Source organism: Dama dama, chromosome 7 (genome assembly GCF_033118175.1).
Source record: "Dama dama isolate Ldn47 chromosome 7, ASM3311817v1, whole genome shotgun sequence".
Taxonomy (NCBI): Eukaryota; Metazoa; Chordata; class Mammalia; order Artiodactyla; family Cervidae; genus Dama; species Dama dama.
Genome location: NC_083687.1, coordinates 46,973,351 through 46,985,883, shown reverse-complemented (window position 1 = coordinate 46,985,883; position 12,533 = coordinate 46,973,351). Strand labels below are relative to the sequence as shown.

General features: G+C 43.2%; 1 protein-coding gene and 1 non-coding gene across 2 annotated transcripts in view; both read left to right on the top strand.

Moving 5' to 3' along the window:
- SYCP2L (synaptonemal complex protein 2 like) overlaps positions 1 to 12,533 on the top strand; it is a 61,584-nt gene that overhangs the window by 33,961 nt on the left and 15,090 nt on the right. Inside the window, exons 20-25 of the mRNA XM_061146301.1 lie at positions 4,041 to 4,191; positions 4,963 to 5,012; positions 7,730 to 7,859; positions 8,928 to 9,001; positions 10,507 to 10,511; positions 11,546 to 11,649. Coding sequence (XP_061002284.1) covers positions 4,041 to 4,191; positions 4,963 to 5,012; positions 7,730 to 7,859; positions 8,928 to 9,001; positions 10,507 to 10,511; positions 11,546 to 11,649 — 514 coding nt within the window. The remainder of the gene's footprint in view (positions 1 to 4,040; positions 4,192 to 4,962; positions 5,013 to 7,729; positions 7,860 to 8,927; positions 9,002 to 10,506; positions 10,512 to 11,545; positions 11,650 to 12,533) is intronic.
- On the top strand, positions 10,046 to 10,117 carry TRNAC-GCA (transfer RNA cysteine (anticodon GCA)). The gene has a single exon. It is a non-coding gene; the product is annotated as a tRNA-Cys (tRNA).

Sequence of the window (12,533 nt, the reverse complement as noted above, 5' to 3'; positions counted from 1 at the left end):
TGCCAGGCTCCTCTGGGATTTTCCAGGCATGAATACTTGTTTGTGGGTTGCTGTTGCCTGCTCCAGGGGATCTTCCTGACCCAGGGATCGAACCGTTGTCTCCTACATTGCACGTGGATGCTTTACCAATGAACAGGTCTATTTCTCCCTTAATAATGTTAGTTTAAAGTACTCTTTGTCATGCTGTGAAATCTGTTCCTTCCTGACCTTAAAAAATGAGAGTTAGAAGCCAGGAGTAGAGCCTACATGTGTCAGGCCATCCAGGAACTAAAAAGGAGTGTTTGTATATCATCCCTGTAGCTAGCCATTTTGTGGTTAAAGGTCTCTTTCAATTAGAAGAGAGTAGAGACCTACCCCCCCACTCTGCTTCCTTCTCGTCACACTTTCTTGTCCAGGCACCCAGTGTTTCGTCCTTCCAGATCCTTGGAGCAGTCCAGGTTTCTTCCAGCTTTGCTCCTACCTCTCACGCCCGCCCCAGCAGGAGTGGGAGCCGGAGGGCCTGTGCCACCTGGTTTGGAAGTGTGCTGCGCCCAGGCGACCCTGCAGCCTTCCTCTGGGGCTCTGATCCTCCCGGAAACCTGCTGCCCTTCTCTGCGCCTGTCTGATCCTCCGTTCAGCAGTGAGAACTCCCCAGCCCTGCTTGAATCTGAGAATCCTTCTCCTTCTGGGAAGCGTGGGACATTGTTGCTGCTGCTCCGAGAAGTCTAGATTCGTCTTTGGGAAGGGGCTGCCCACGTGTTGTCCTGCGGAATATGGCCATGTAGAGCAGAGGGTAGATCTTGGTCTTCCAGAGGGTACTCATTCCCCGAGAACATCTAGCAAAACCACTGCAGACTCTGAGCAAGGGGATTCCAGACTGGAGTAATCTGTTCATCTCCGGGTCTCTGTTTCTCTGTCTGCAAATGAGTACCTCAATTAAAAGGGACATTCAGATGCCTTTACGGCAAAGAAATCTTGGGTACTGCTCGGAGCTTTTTAGCTCTTTCGTGTTGGAATAAATAAAACAGCACGTACAACTGCTTTTACATTCAGACTGAAACCGCAGAACACAATTGAGGGCTCAGAAGAGCACAGGTTTCTCTGTCTCGATGCATAAAGAACTCAGTGAGAAGAGAGTGGCAGGTAAGGGAAGAGTTTATTAGTTCTTGCCTGGAAAATTCCATGGATAGAGGGCTACAGTCTGTGGGGTCCCAAAGAGTTGGTAATTGCTGAGCATGCTCTTGCTAAAAAGGTTCAAGTTGCAGGCAGATGAGAGGGCTTTGAGCGCTTCATAGCTTATGTTTTTATAGTCAAAGGAACAGCAGGGAGAAAGCCACTGTCTTCCTCATCCTTGAGTTAAGCTTCCATCATCGGCTCCTCCCCCATGTCAGGCTGGGAAATTTTCTTCTCCCTACATGGTCAAACTGGGACCATCATGGCACTATTCAAATCAGCGAAAGAGTGGTTACATATGCTGCTGCTGCTGCTAGACTATGGTAAATCATGTCAGGTGTCAGTATAATGGGGCTTCCCAGGTGACTCAGTCAGTAAAGAGTCTACCTGCCAATGCAGGAGACATGGGTTCGATCCCTGGATCGGGAAGATCCTCCTGGAGGAGATGGCAACCCACTTGAGTGTTCTCACCTGGAGAATTCCATGGACAGAGGAGCCTGGCAGCTACAGTCCACGGGGTCGCAAAGAGTTGGACACAACTTGGTGACTGAACAACAGCAACCAGTATGATGAGGGTTTTCCACTTTGGAATTTCACCTCTCCCCTCTATTTTTGTTTTTAATGTGTGCAGAGGAGCATGTCCTAGGGATCATTAACCTAGTGACCTCAGCCGGCAGGATGCAGACATCATTGACTTGATGTGCATTTTTGTTGTTGGTTTCATTGTTAAGCAGGCCTGCTTTGCTTCATGATTTTCCAGTTGCTTTCTGGGGTGATCATTAACTTAACGTTGGTCTCCCAAAGTTCCTTAAAGTTCCCCATCTACCTATAGTCTTCAAGTGGGATTTTAAAGTAGCTCTTTGATTATTGCAGTCTATCCCTGTTCAGACTACACACACATGCACAATAACATTTAGTATAGGGCCGACTTTTTAAAAAATTGTGATAGAATATACATAATGTGAAGTGTGCCGTCTTCACCATTTTAAGTATATCTTCCGTGGCATTAAGTGCACTCACGTTGTTGTAGTCATCACCTCTGTCCACCGCCTGAGCATTTTCCATCTTTCCCGTCTGAAATGCCGTCCCCATTAAACAACTCCCCAATTTAACAAAATTGAAAGATATAAGAGACCTAGAAGGACACACCAAATGCTAAACTACTTGTGATCATGAATCACTTTGTTTTTTTGCTCCTTGTGTTTTTTGGTTTCCTATTATGCATGTGTTAACTTTTAAGAAAAAAAATGTTATTTTAAAAACCTTAAAGATTAGTATACAAAAATCAAATTTCTTTCTGTATGCTAGCAAATAGATAATAGCAAACCATGTTATCTGATAAGGGGTAAATATCCAAAATATATAAGGAATAACTGCATTCAGTAGCAAAAAAAAAAAAAAGTCATCTGATTAATAAAGGAGGGGAAAGGCTTTCAACAGACGTTTTCTCCAAAGAAGATATACAAACGGTCAAGAAGTGTGTGAAAAGATGCTTGATGTCACTAATCATCCAGAAAGGCTTTCGTAGCGCCCAGCTGAGTCTAAGACAGAACCGGGTAGGAAACGCTGCTGACTTGCTCATCTTGCCCTGCCAGCCTCTTCTTTGTATGCCTCATGGGGATGGGCTCAACAAAGGTTTTGTTTTAAATAGCAGATTGTTGGCAGGCAGAAGATGTATGGAAATGGATTGCAAAACAAGTTTCTCACAGAATGGGGTGCTTCCCTGCGCTGGGCTCACAGTAGACAGAGGGCACGTGGAAGAAAAAAGAAGGGCGAAGGTGTTGGGGCCACAGTTCCGTTAATTCAGTGTATTTTGATTTCAGGAAAGATTCTGCTTTTGAGGATAATAGAAAGCAAGAAACAAGGATGTCGGTAATGGAATCACTTTCATTGTTTTGGGGCAGTCCTTCCCGTTTTAGTTCCTTGCATACCATCTTCAGACTTTGCCTTGGCTCTGCGTCTTTGTGATTCTCAGTTAAATTTATCTTAAGGTCTTTTTAAAAGGAAGTGTTTCACTTTCAAGTGGAAAATCAGCATTAATTCTAATAGTGGGTAAAGCCCCCAAGTAGGTACAACAGAGAATAGCAAAGTTATATCGAATTGTAATACTTTTCCTTGTATTAGGCTTTGAGCCAAAAGTCTGTCCTTGCTTTGTCAAAAAAGACATCTGTATACTTAAGGCTGATTCATGTTGTTATATGGTAGAAACCAATACTGCATTGTAAAGCAATTATCCTCCAAATTAAAAGTAGATTTAAAAGAAGATACTGAAGTAAAAGAGAAGTGTTAAAGACTTTCTAGCTGCTGAGATTTCCTCTGATAGAATCAGAAGTGTTAATGAATTGAAAAGAAGTTTTTTGCTCTAGGTCAGTGATGTTGTTTTGTTCCTACATTATCCGCTTCCATCTCTCTGTTGGTCTTCCTTTGGGAAGCAGAGTGCTTTAAGTCTATCATCAGTGTGTTAGAACAGAAATCTGTGTGTGAACAATAAATGAGATCTTTGTTCCTAAAGTTGAGATCAAGGATTTCAAACAAAGCTCCTTCTGGCTTGCTTTTAGCTGTGGTTCTCAGTCCCATGGGCTAGCATTTTGAAGTTGGTGTTGGCAGAGTAATCAGGTGCACCAGCGTTTGGAGAGTTACCTACCGTCTCTACAGTTACGATTAGGGAGGATTTTGTTATCTTTTACAACAGCAGCTGTCTAGGGATATCATCATCTTCTTTTTCTCCCTTCTCTGAACTTCTGTGCCCTTTTGTTATGTAAAACAGCCCAGTCTTCGACAAGGAGTTACTTCTCTTTTGCCTAACTTCATAGTCATGTGTTTAAGTGAACATAAATGCTACTAGCATCCTTTCAATAGTTCTCATGTATCACCTGTGTCTGTAAAAGTTTGATTATAGGAAACACCTTTTCTCGGAGAGTAATCAAGATTCAAGTAGTAGTGGCAGTGAGCTGTCTTGGGCCGGTAACCGAAAAAGGAAATCCTTGAAGTCGTATCCTAGTAGGAAAAAGACAAGAACCAGGAGAAGCAGCTTAAGAGGTAAGTTTGGTATGTGTGTTCTTTCCAGTCACTTTTCAAATGAATCAGTAGGTATTACTTTGGTGGGATGTGATGGGAAAGGGTATCAAAGAGATGTATGATCACGTGATCCTGCTACCGTTACACGGGAAAGGGAAAATGTCCATATGTGAAACAGTACTAAAGAATATGGAATTGACCAATAATTGTGAAATATGAACTACAGATAAGTGGAGTAAAGAGTTCAGATAAGAAGAGTTTGATGTAATAAGCTGAAATCTCCAGGAAAAGCTTCAAGGAAGCCTGGGTGGGACCTCAGCTAATCCTTGGGAAAAGAACAGGGTTTGAAGAAGTATGCAGAAGAGGAAGCGTTCTGGTTAGGTAAAACTGGAAGAACATGGGCCGGTCTGCTGGGCAGGATGGTGGCCCAAAGGGGAAAGAGGGTGGCAGAGGGCGAGATGGTCAGGCGGCATCACCGACTCAGCGGACACGCGTTTGAGCAAACCCCGAGAGACAGTGAAGGACGGGGAAGCCCGGCGTGCTGCGGTCCGTGGGGTCGCACAGGGTCGGACACGACTGAGCAGCTGAACAGCAGCAGCAAGAACACGAGAAGAGCGTTCAGAAGCAGTATCGGGAGCAAAGAGTTCACGCCGGCCAGAGAGGAACAAAGCTGAATAGTTGGAGGGCCAGACATTTCAGCAAGCTGTGGGAAGTGGGGATTGCTTCTCGAGTGTATTCTGTGTCTCTCACAAGAAAACTTACCCGTCGGGCGCTTGTTTCCTTTCATTCTAGTCTTGCCGCCTTTCCCTCCCAGTAGTGGCAGCGACCTTGAGAAAGATCGAGTAAGTAAGTTTTTTCTGTGCTTGCATGTGCCCTTTCATGCTGTGAGTTTGAAACAAGTTGGTGTGTTTGGGTTTGAACTACCTTTATTTAAAAAAAACTCCTTTCTGGAATAGAAAAATAACAAACCAGTGGTTTACTAGTGTGTAAACCACCTTCAGTAGAAACTTCAAGGACTTCCACATATTTAATATGGATCTTGGGCGGAGATTTAGGATCTTTTTTTTTTTTGGTTGAAAACTTATTGAAAGATGTTTATTACAAGGTATGCTTGAAATCTGGGCTATTCTGATTTCCTGCGAATATGTCTTCTTTTGAATTTGTATTTTAAAATAAACTTGATTTAATTCTTCTCTTAGTTTTCAGTTTGTGGACATATTATTCACAAAGATTTTAATTATTTAAATCTTTATGTTGCCAGAGGTTGAAATGCCTTCAGGCTTATATAAATATTGAATAAACTCTGAACGTTTCTTAAATCCCTTCAATTATCCTTGTTTTGTAGGAAAGTAGTTAAGAACATGGACGAGTGTCCTCCAGACCAATTCAAAGCTTAATTTATCATGTTTTTAGCTGAATTACCTTTCTCAGCAGTTGGCTTATGTCCTTTGTTGAATGAAATGGATATAGTGTATATAGTAAAGTATGTGTTTGTGTGTGATTATGATTATATTTTATATATAACATATATCATGTATATAAATATACATCACATACTATATGTATATATCACATTATATACCATATATAAAATATGTACATATATACATGATTATATATTATGTCACATAGTGAAAATGAAAAGTGAAAATGAAAACTGTTTCACTTTCCATTTTCACTATGTAACATATAATCATATATATGTGTAACATTTTATATGTGTGTGTGTGTATATATGCAAACACACAAAAACACACATACTACAGAATTAGTGCAAAGTGTGTAAGAATTTTCCAGTTTTACTTTTCACTTTCACTAACATAATCATGTATATATGAAATGTATTTTATATAGTATAAATTGATATATAATCATGTGTATATAGTATGTGATGTATATTCTATATAATTGTGTACATATATGTAGAATACATACACTTACATATAAGTATATATATTTTATATATGTGTGTATATGCACACAAAAGCACAGACACTACAGAACACAGTGTGGAGTGTTTAAGGATTTCCTGTGGGCGGCACCGGGATTCTGAGGACGTCAGCAGCACCCTGCTCATCTGTAGACAAGTGTAATGTGTTTAGTGCTCTGATGGGATCTGGCCTTGGCGCTAGGGGGAAAGAACCCGCCTGCCAATGCAGGAGCCGTGGGTTTGATCCCTGGGTCGGGAAGATCCCCTGGAGAAGGAAATGGCAACCCACTCCAGTACTCTTGCCTGGAGCATCCCATGGACAGAGGAGCCTGGCGGGCTGCAGTCCACGGGGTCGCACAGAGTCGGACACGACTGAGTGACTTGGCCCGCACAGGGCTCCGTCATAGCTTGTTATCTGCCCTCCCTCTACGTGCCTTCTACCGTCTGCCCAGGGGGACTCTTATGTTCTGCAATGACAGGGAGTGGCGATAGCTCAAACTATAAGCTAGAGCAAGTACCTAAATATTTGTTGAGTAGTTCAACCTGAGATAAGGAGTTATCAGTTAGAAATAGACCACAGAAGGACTTCCTGGTGGTCCAGTGGTTCAGACGTGGCCTTCCAGGGCAATAGGTGCAGGTCTGATTCCTGGTTGAGGAGCTAGGATCCCATATGCTTCTGAGCCAAAAAACCAAAACATAAAACAGAAGCAATATGTAACAAATTCAATAAAGACTCAAAAAAATAGTCCACATCAAAAAAACTTAAAAAAAAAAAAAAGAAATAGACTCAAAGAACAGTTTTTAGCAATATACAGCTTTAAAAAAAAATCAGGTACCAAAAAACATCAAAGCTTTGAGAATCCATAAATTTAATATATGCAGCTGCCAGGAAGTCTGTGGTGATTCTCAGGGCATTGCTGACTTTACAGAGGCCTTGGTAGCTGACACTGACATCTCTGTGCTGGAGTTTAAGAGAATAACTTAGAGCAAGCGCTGGCAAACCTTTTCTGTGGAGGGCCAGTAGTAAATATTTGGTCTCTTGGGGCATATGGTTTCTACGGCAACTGTTCACCTCTGCCATTGTAGCATGCAGGCAGCCTGTGTGTGGTACGCGAATGCGTGGATGTTCCAATTAGACTTCATTTACGAAAACTTTATTCCCATTGGGCTGTGGAGCTGTAGTTTGTTGACTCCTGGTTTCAAGCAGTGGTTCTCAGACTTTGGTGACCATCAGAATGACCAGAATGGTCACCAGAAATTCAGAAATGGGAATGGTCACCAGAGATGCAGATCGCTGGGTCCTGTCCCCAGAGTTTCTGATTGAGTGTGTTGTCAGTAGGGCTTAAGAATTTACATTTCCATCAAGTTCTCAGGTGCTGCTGAGGCTGTGGTCTGGGACCACACTTTGAGAACTTAAAGTCAGCTTTGAGTTAGTTTATTGATTCATGACCTAATGTGTTTCCAGCCCTGGGATCTTATGGCCTTACTGTTGTTTTTTTTTTTCCCCAAGTGAATCATGTCCAATCCTTAAACATTTTAAAAGGATGTTGGAAGTGTATTGGAATGTTTTGATAACTTGCCTTGCGTGGTTGTGAATGATAACACTTGGTAAAAAGTACTGTGTTTTAGGTTAAAATTCTAACACCCTTATCGAAGGATGCCTCCAGGCAAAATAATGTCACACCTCCCAAAATTTCTGGAACCGAATTTCAGAGTAGTTCTGCCTTTTTAACTCCTGAAGATTCTGCCCAGAAAACAAGTATGTGATTTTCTGTTGATTTACATAGAAAAAATTGTATTTTGGAAATGGTAGTTTAAAAAAGCAAACAATGTTTCTCTTAATATCTGTTGAAGAAAGTGTGAAGGTATGATTGATTAATATTCTCTTTCTTGTCCTGATTAACAAAAGACAGAGGACTTTGTGTTTTAATTCCGTTTAACATTTGAGATCACCTTGTGGGTAAGAATGGCTGGCATTCATCTGCTTTTAAAATAGCAACAAACGCAAATGGTGGTTGATTGCAGGGTTTGGTAAACTTTTTCTGTAGAGCAACAGGTAGTATTTATTTTTTTGCTTTTTTGGCCCCTAGAGTTTCTGTTGCAACTCTTCAACTCTGCGTTGAAGTCACAGACAAGATATAAACCAATGGCTATATCTGTGTTTCCATAAAACTTTATTTATAAAGCCAAGTGACAGATTGGATTTGACCTGACGGGCCAGGGTGTGCCGACCCTTGATTTATAAGGTTTATCTCAGCCCCCACTGTGTTTTATTGAAACAATTGACATCTTTTAAATTGGTGAGAGTCAGGATATTGTTTTCTTCACCTTTATCATCCTACAGCGTTGCACATTGGCGGGTACATAGTAACACTTAACCAGGCGAGTGCCAGCCTCTAAGTTTGGCTGCCCCTGGAAGAAAAGAGGTAGGGAAAGAAAAATAGGAGAGAGGAAACGCAGCATTAGAGAGTCAGGGCAATAAAGGAACAGATCTCAGAGAGGAAAGAGAACTACAGAGGCGAGGTCATAGAATTCTTGCCACGCATTTGGGGCCACATGGGCAGCTACTAAAGGTGCCGATCTAGTGAGGTAACAGGCTATTCGTTTTATCTGCAAACCTGTAAACCTAATACCCGTGTATACTCTGAAAGATACAAAGTGTTTTTTGGTTTGAGTTTTTTTCTTTTTTTTTTTTAATAACTGTATCCCTTACAGGGGGCAGCGTATGTTGAAATTTAATTTGTAGATTGATTGTGAAATGTCATTTCCTCATTTGCTTCTGAGCATGTTTATTCTCTTATAACTATTCATTCTCTCCAATATGCAGAGCTTCACAGTCCAAGCCCAGTGAGCGATCTTTCTTCGCTGGGGCACTCAGATGTTGAAGAAAATGTATCTAAGGTACGATTTAATTGTTGGTTATGTATCTGGTTTTCCAGAATTGACATTATACTTAATATACTGGCTTATTCCTTCTTAAAGGATGATGTAATACTGTGTATTGCTTATTTTGACACAAATACATGTATTTCTGATCCTTTTTTTTTTTTTAAGACTGTGGCCCCAGAGTCATTGATGAAAAGTACTAGCTTCCAACATAAACTGCAAAATGTAGAAGACAGAGGTGAGAGACTTCTAAACTTTTTTTTTTTTGCAGAATTAAGCAAAATTAATCTGATTTTGGCTGACAGGGCTGTTATTCAAATGGAGGCAGATATAATCACTATACAGAGAGACGGTTGCCAGACCTTGGGGAGGGCAATGCCATCTGCTTCCTTGCTCCAAGTGTGCTGAAGGTCAAGGGGAGGAACAGGGGTTTCACTCCCGAAACAAGAAGATCTGTGTCAGAAAGCACATAGCCTGGGATCCGAGGCCCATCACCTAGCACGCCCCCTCTCTGACCCCAGGGTGGGTGGTACTGAAGTCCTGCGCTATTATAGCGTTGTTGCTTTCTCCTTTCACATCTGTTAATGTTTGCGTAAAATAGGTGCTGCGATATCGGGTGCATATATATTTACAGTTTGTTACCTTCTTTTTATGAATTGATCCCTTTGTCATTATGTAATGACCTTTTTCTCGCATTATATTTTTTAACCTAAAGTCTATTTTTCTGATAATCTATAGTAGATACATAAAAGATAAAGAAAAGGGAATCAAAACATGCCACTATAGAAAATTGACCGCAAAAGAAAACAGCAAGAGAAGGACAGTAAAAGAGCCAGAAAGCAATGAATATAAAGGCGTTAGTAAGCCCTTAAAAATCAATCACTACTTTAAGTGTAAATAGATTAAATTGTCCAATCAAATGATGGAGAGTGGCTAAATGGATAAAAATAACAAGACCCAACTATCTGCTGCCTACCGAGACTCAGTTCAGCTTTAAGGATACACAAAGGCTCAGAGTGAAAGATTGGAAAAGGGTATTCTATGCAAGTGGACACGGCTTCCCTGGTGGCTCAGTTGGTAAAGAATCTGCCTGCAATGCAGGAGAGCCAGGTTCGATCCCTGGGCAGGGAAGATCCCCTGAAGAAGGAAATGGCAACCCACTCCAGTATACTTGCCTGGAGAATCCCATGGACAGAGGAGCCTGGTGGACTACAGGGGGTCACAAAGAGTCGGACACAGCTTAGCAACTAAACCAAGGGTCCCCTTATATATGAGGAATTTTTTCCCACTGCTTTTAAAATTCTCTCTCTGTGTTTGATTTTAGACAGTTTGGTTATAGTGTGCCTTAACAGAAGATCTTTGTGAGGGAATCTTTGGGGGAGTTTATGAGCTTCCTGAACTGGGATGTCCAAATTTCTCCCCAGATTTTGCAAGTTTTCAGCCATTATTATTTTCTTAAATTTTATTTATTTATTTGTGGCCGTACCTGGGTCTTCGTTGCTGCATGGGCTTTTCCGTAGTTGCGGTGAGCAGGGCTTACTCGTTGTTGCAGTCCGTGGCCTTCTTATTGTGGTGGCTTCTCTTGTTGTGATGCACAGGCTTTTGTGGTTGCAGCACATGGGCTCAGAGTTGTGGTCCCCAGGCTCTAGAACAGAGGCTCAATAGTTGTAGCACTGGGGCTTGGTTGCTCTGCGGCATGTGGACTCTTCCCAGACCAGGGATCGAACCCACGTCTCCTGCATTGGCAGGCAGACTCTTTACCAACTGAGCCACCAGGGAAGCCTGCCATTATTTTCTTAAATAGCTTTCTGCTCCTTTTCCCTCTTTTCTCCTTCTGGGACTCCAAAAAAGTGTAGATTGTTTCCTTTTTAAAAAAATTGGGATACCACTGGTAGCATATTAATATAATTGTCGTACATCAAGTGTACGACATAATCATTTGCTATTCATACATGTTGTAAATGATCACAGTGAATGTAGTTAACATCTGTCCCCACACATAGTGAGTCTTTTTCTTGTGATGAGAACTTTTAAGGTCTGCTCTCTCAGAAACTTTCAAATGTGCGATAAAGTCTTAAACTGTAGTTACCCCACTGCCTGTATGTTTCATCCCCAGGACTTGACTTGCTTCGTCACTGGAAGTTTGTACCTATGAGTGTTCTTATAGCTAACTGAGCTTCCTTAGAGCAACTATTTTGCGTTCTTTTTTAGGCAAATTGTAGAGCTCCATTTTTTTTTTTTTTTTGTGGAGGTCAGTCGCTGTATTTTTTTTTTTTTTTAAGTCGCTCAGTCATATCCGACTCTTTGCAACCCCATGGACTATGCACTCCATGGAATTCTCCAGGCCAGGGTACTGTATAATCGTGTTTTTTGGAGGGGTCGCATTTCCCTGAGTTTCCTGTTCCTTGAAGTTTTGCATTGCTGTCTTCATATTCAGTCTATACTGATTGGCTTCAGGAGAGAAATGCATTTTGTCTCCTAGGGATTCTGAAGCCTTCCCAAGCCTTTTGTAGGGATATGCCTGCTCCACGCTTTTCTTTCTCCGGGGACCCTCTGCAGACTGCGTTTGCTCTGCACGCTGCACAGCAGGCCGGGTGCTGACAGCCTCCTGTCGCCTTCCCTGGTGCGTGCTCACGCTTGGTGCTTCCTCCCAGTCCTGCCGAGTAGGTCCTGGGGGGTGGGTGCTCACACTTGGTGCTTCCAGTCCTGCCGAGTAGGTCGTGGGGGGTGGGTGCTCACGCTTGGTGCTTCCTCCCAGTCCTGCCAAGTAGGTTGTGGGGGGTGGGTGCTCACGCTTGGTGCTTCCTCCCAGTCCTGCCGAGTAGGTCCTGGGGGGTGGGTGCTCACGCTTGGTGCTTCCTCCCAGTCCTGCCGAGTAGGTCGTGGGGGGTGGGTGCTCATGCTTGGTGCTTCTAGTCCTGCCGAGTAGGTTGTGGGGGGTGGGTGCTCATGCTTGGTGCTTCCTCCCAGTCCTGCCGAGTGGGTCTTGGGGGGGTGGGTGCTCACGCTTGGTGCTTCCTCCCAGTCCTGCCGAGTGGGTCTTGGGGGGTGGGTGCTCATGCTTGGTGCTTCCAGTCCTGCCGAGTAGGTCGTGGGGGTGGGTGCTCACACTTGGTGCTTCCTCCCAGTCCTGCCGAGTAGGTCGTGGGGGGTGGGTGCTCATGCTTGGTGCTTCCTCCCAGTCCTGCCAAGTAGGTCGTGGGGGGTGGGTGCTCACGCTTGGTGCTTCCTCCCAGTCCTGCCGAGTGGGTCTGGCTGCCTTAAGGGTGCTCACAGCAGGTGCCCTTCGTTGTTGCTTAGTCACTCAGTCATGTCTGACTCTTTGTGACCCTGTGGACTGTAGCCCGCCAGGCTCCTCTGTCCTGTGGGATTTCTCAGGCAGGAATACTGGAGTGCTCTTGGGAGTGTGCAAAAGGAGCCAGCCCCAGGGTGGGCTTGTGTGTGGGTGAGGCGTCCAGATTTTTGTGGTGTCCGTGGACCAGCTGCAGGGTCATCCCGTAGGTGATGCGTGTCCAGCAGCTCTTGAGAAGGCTTCCTTATGGGGTCC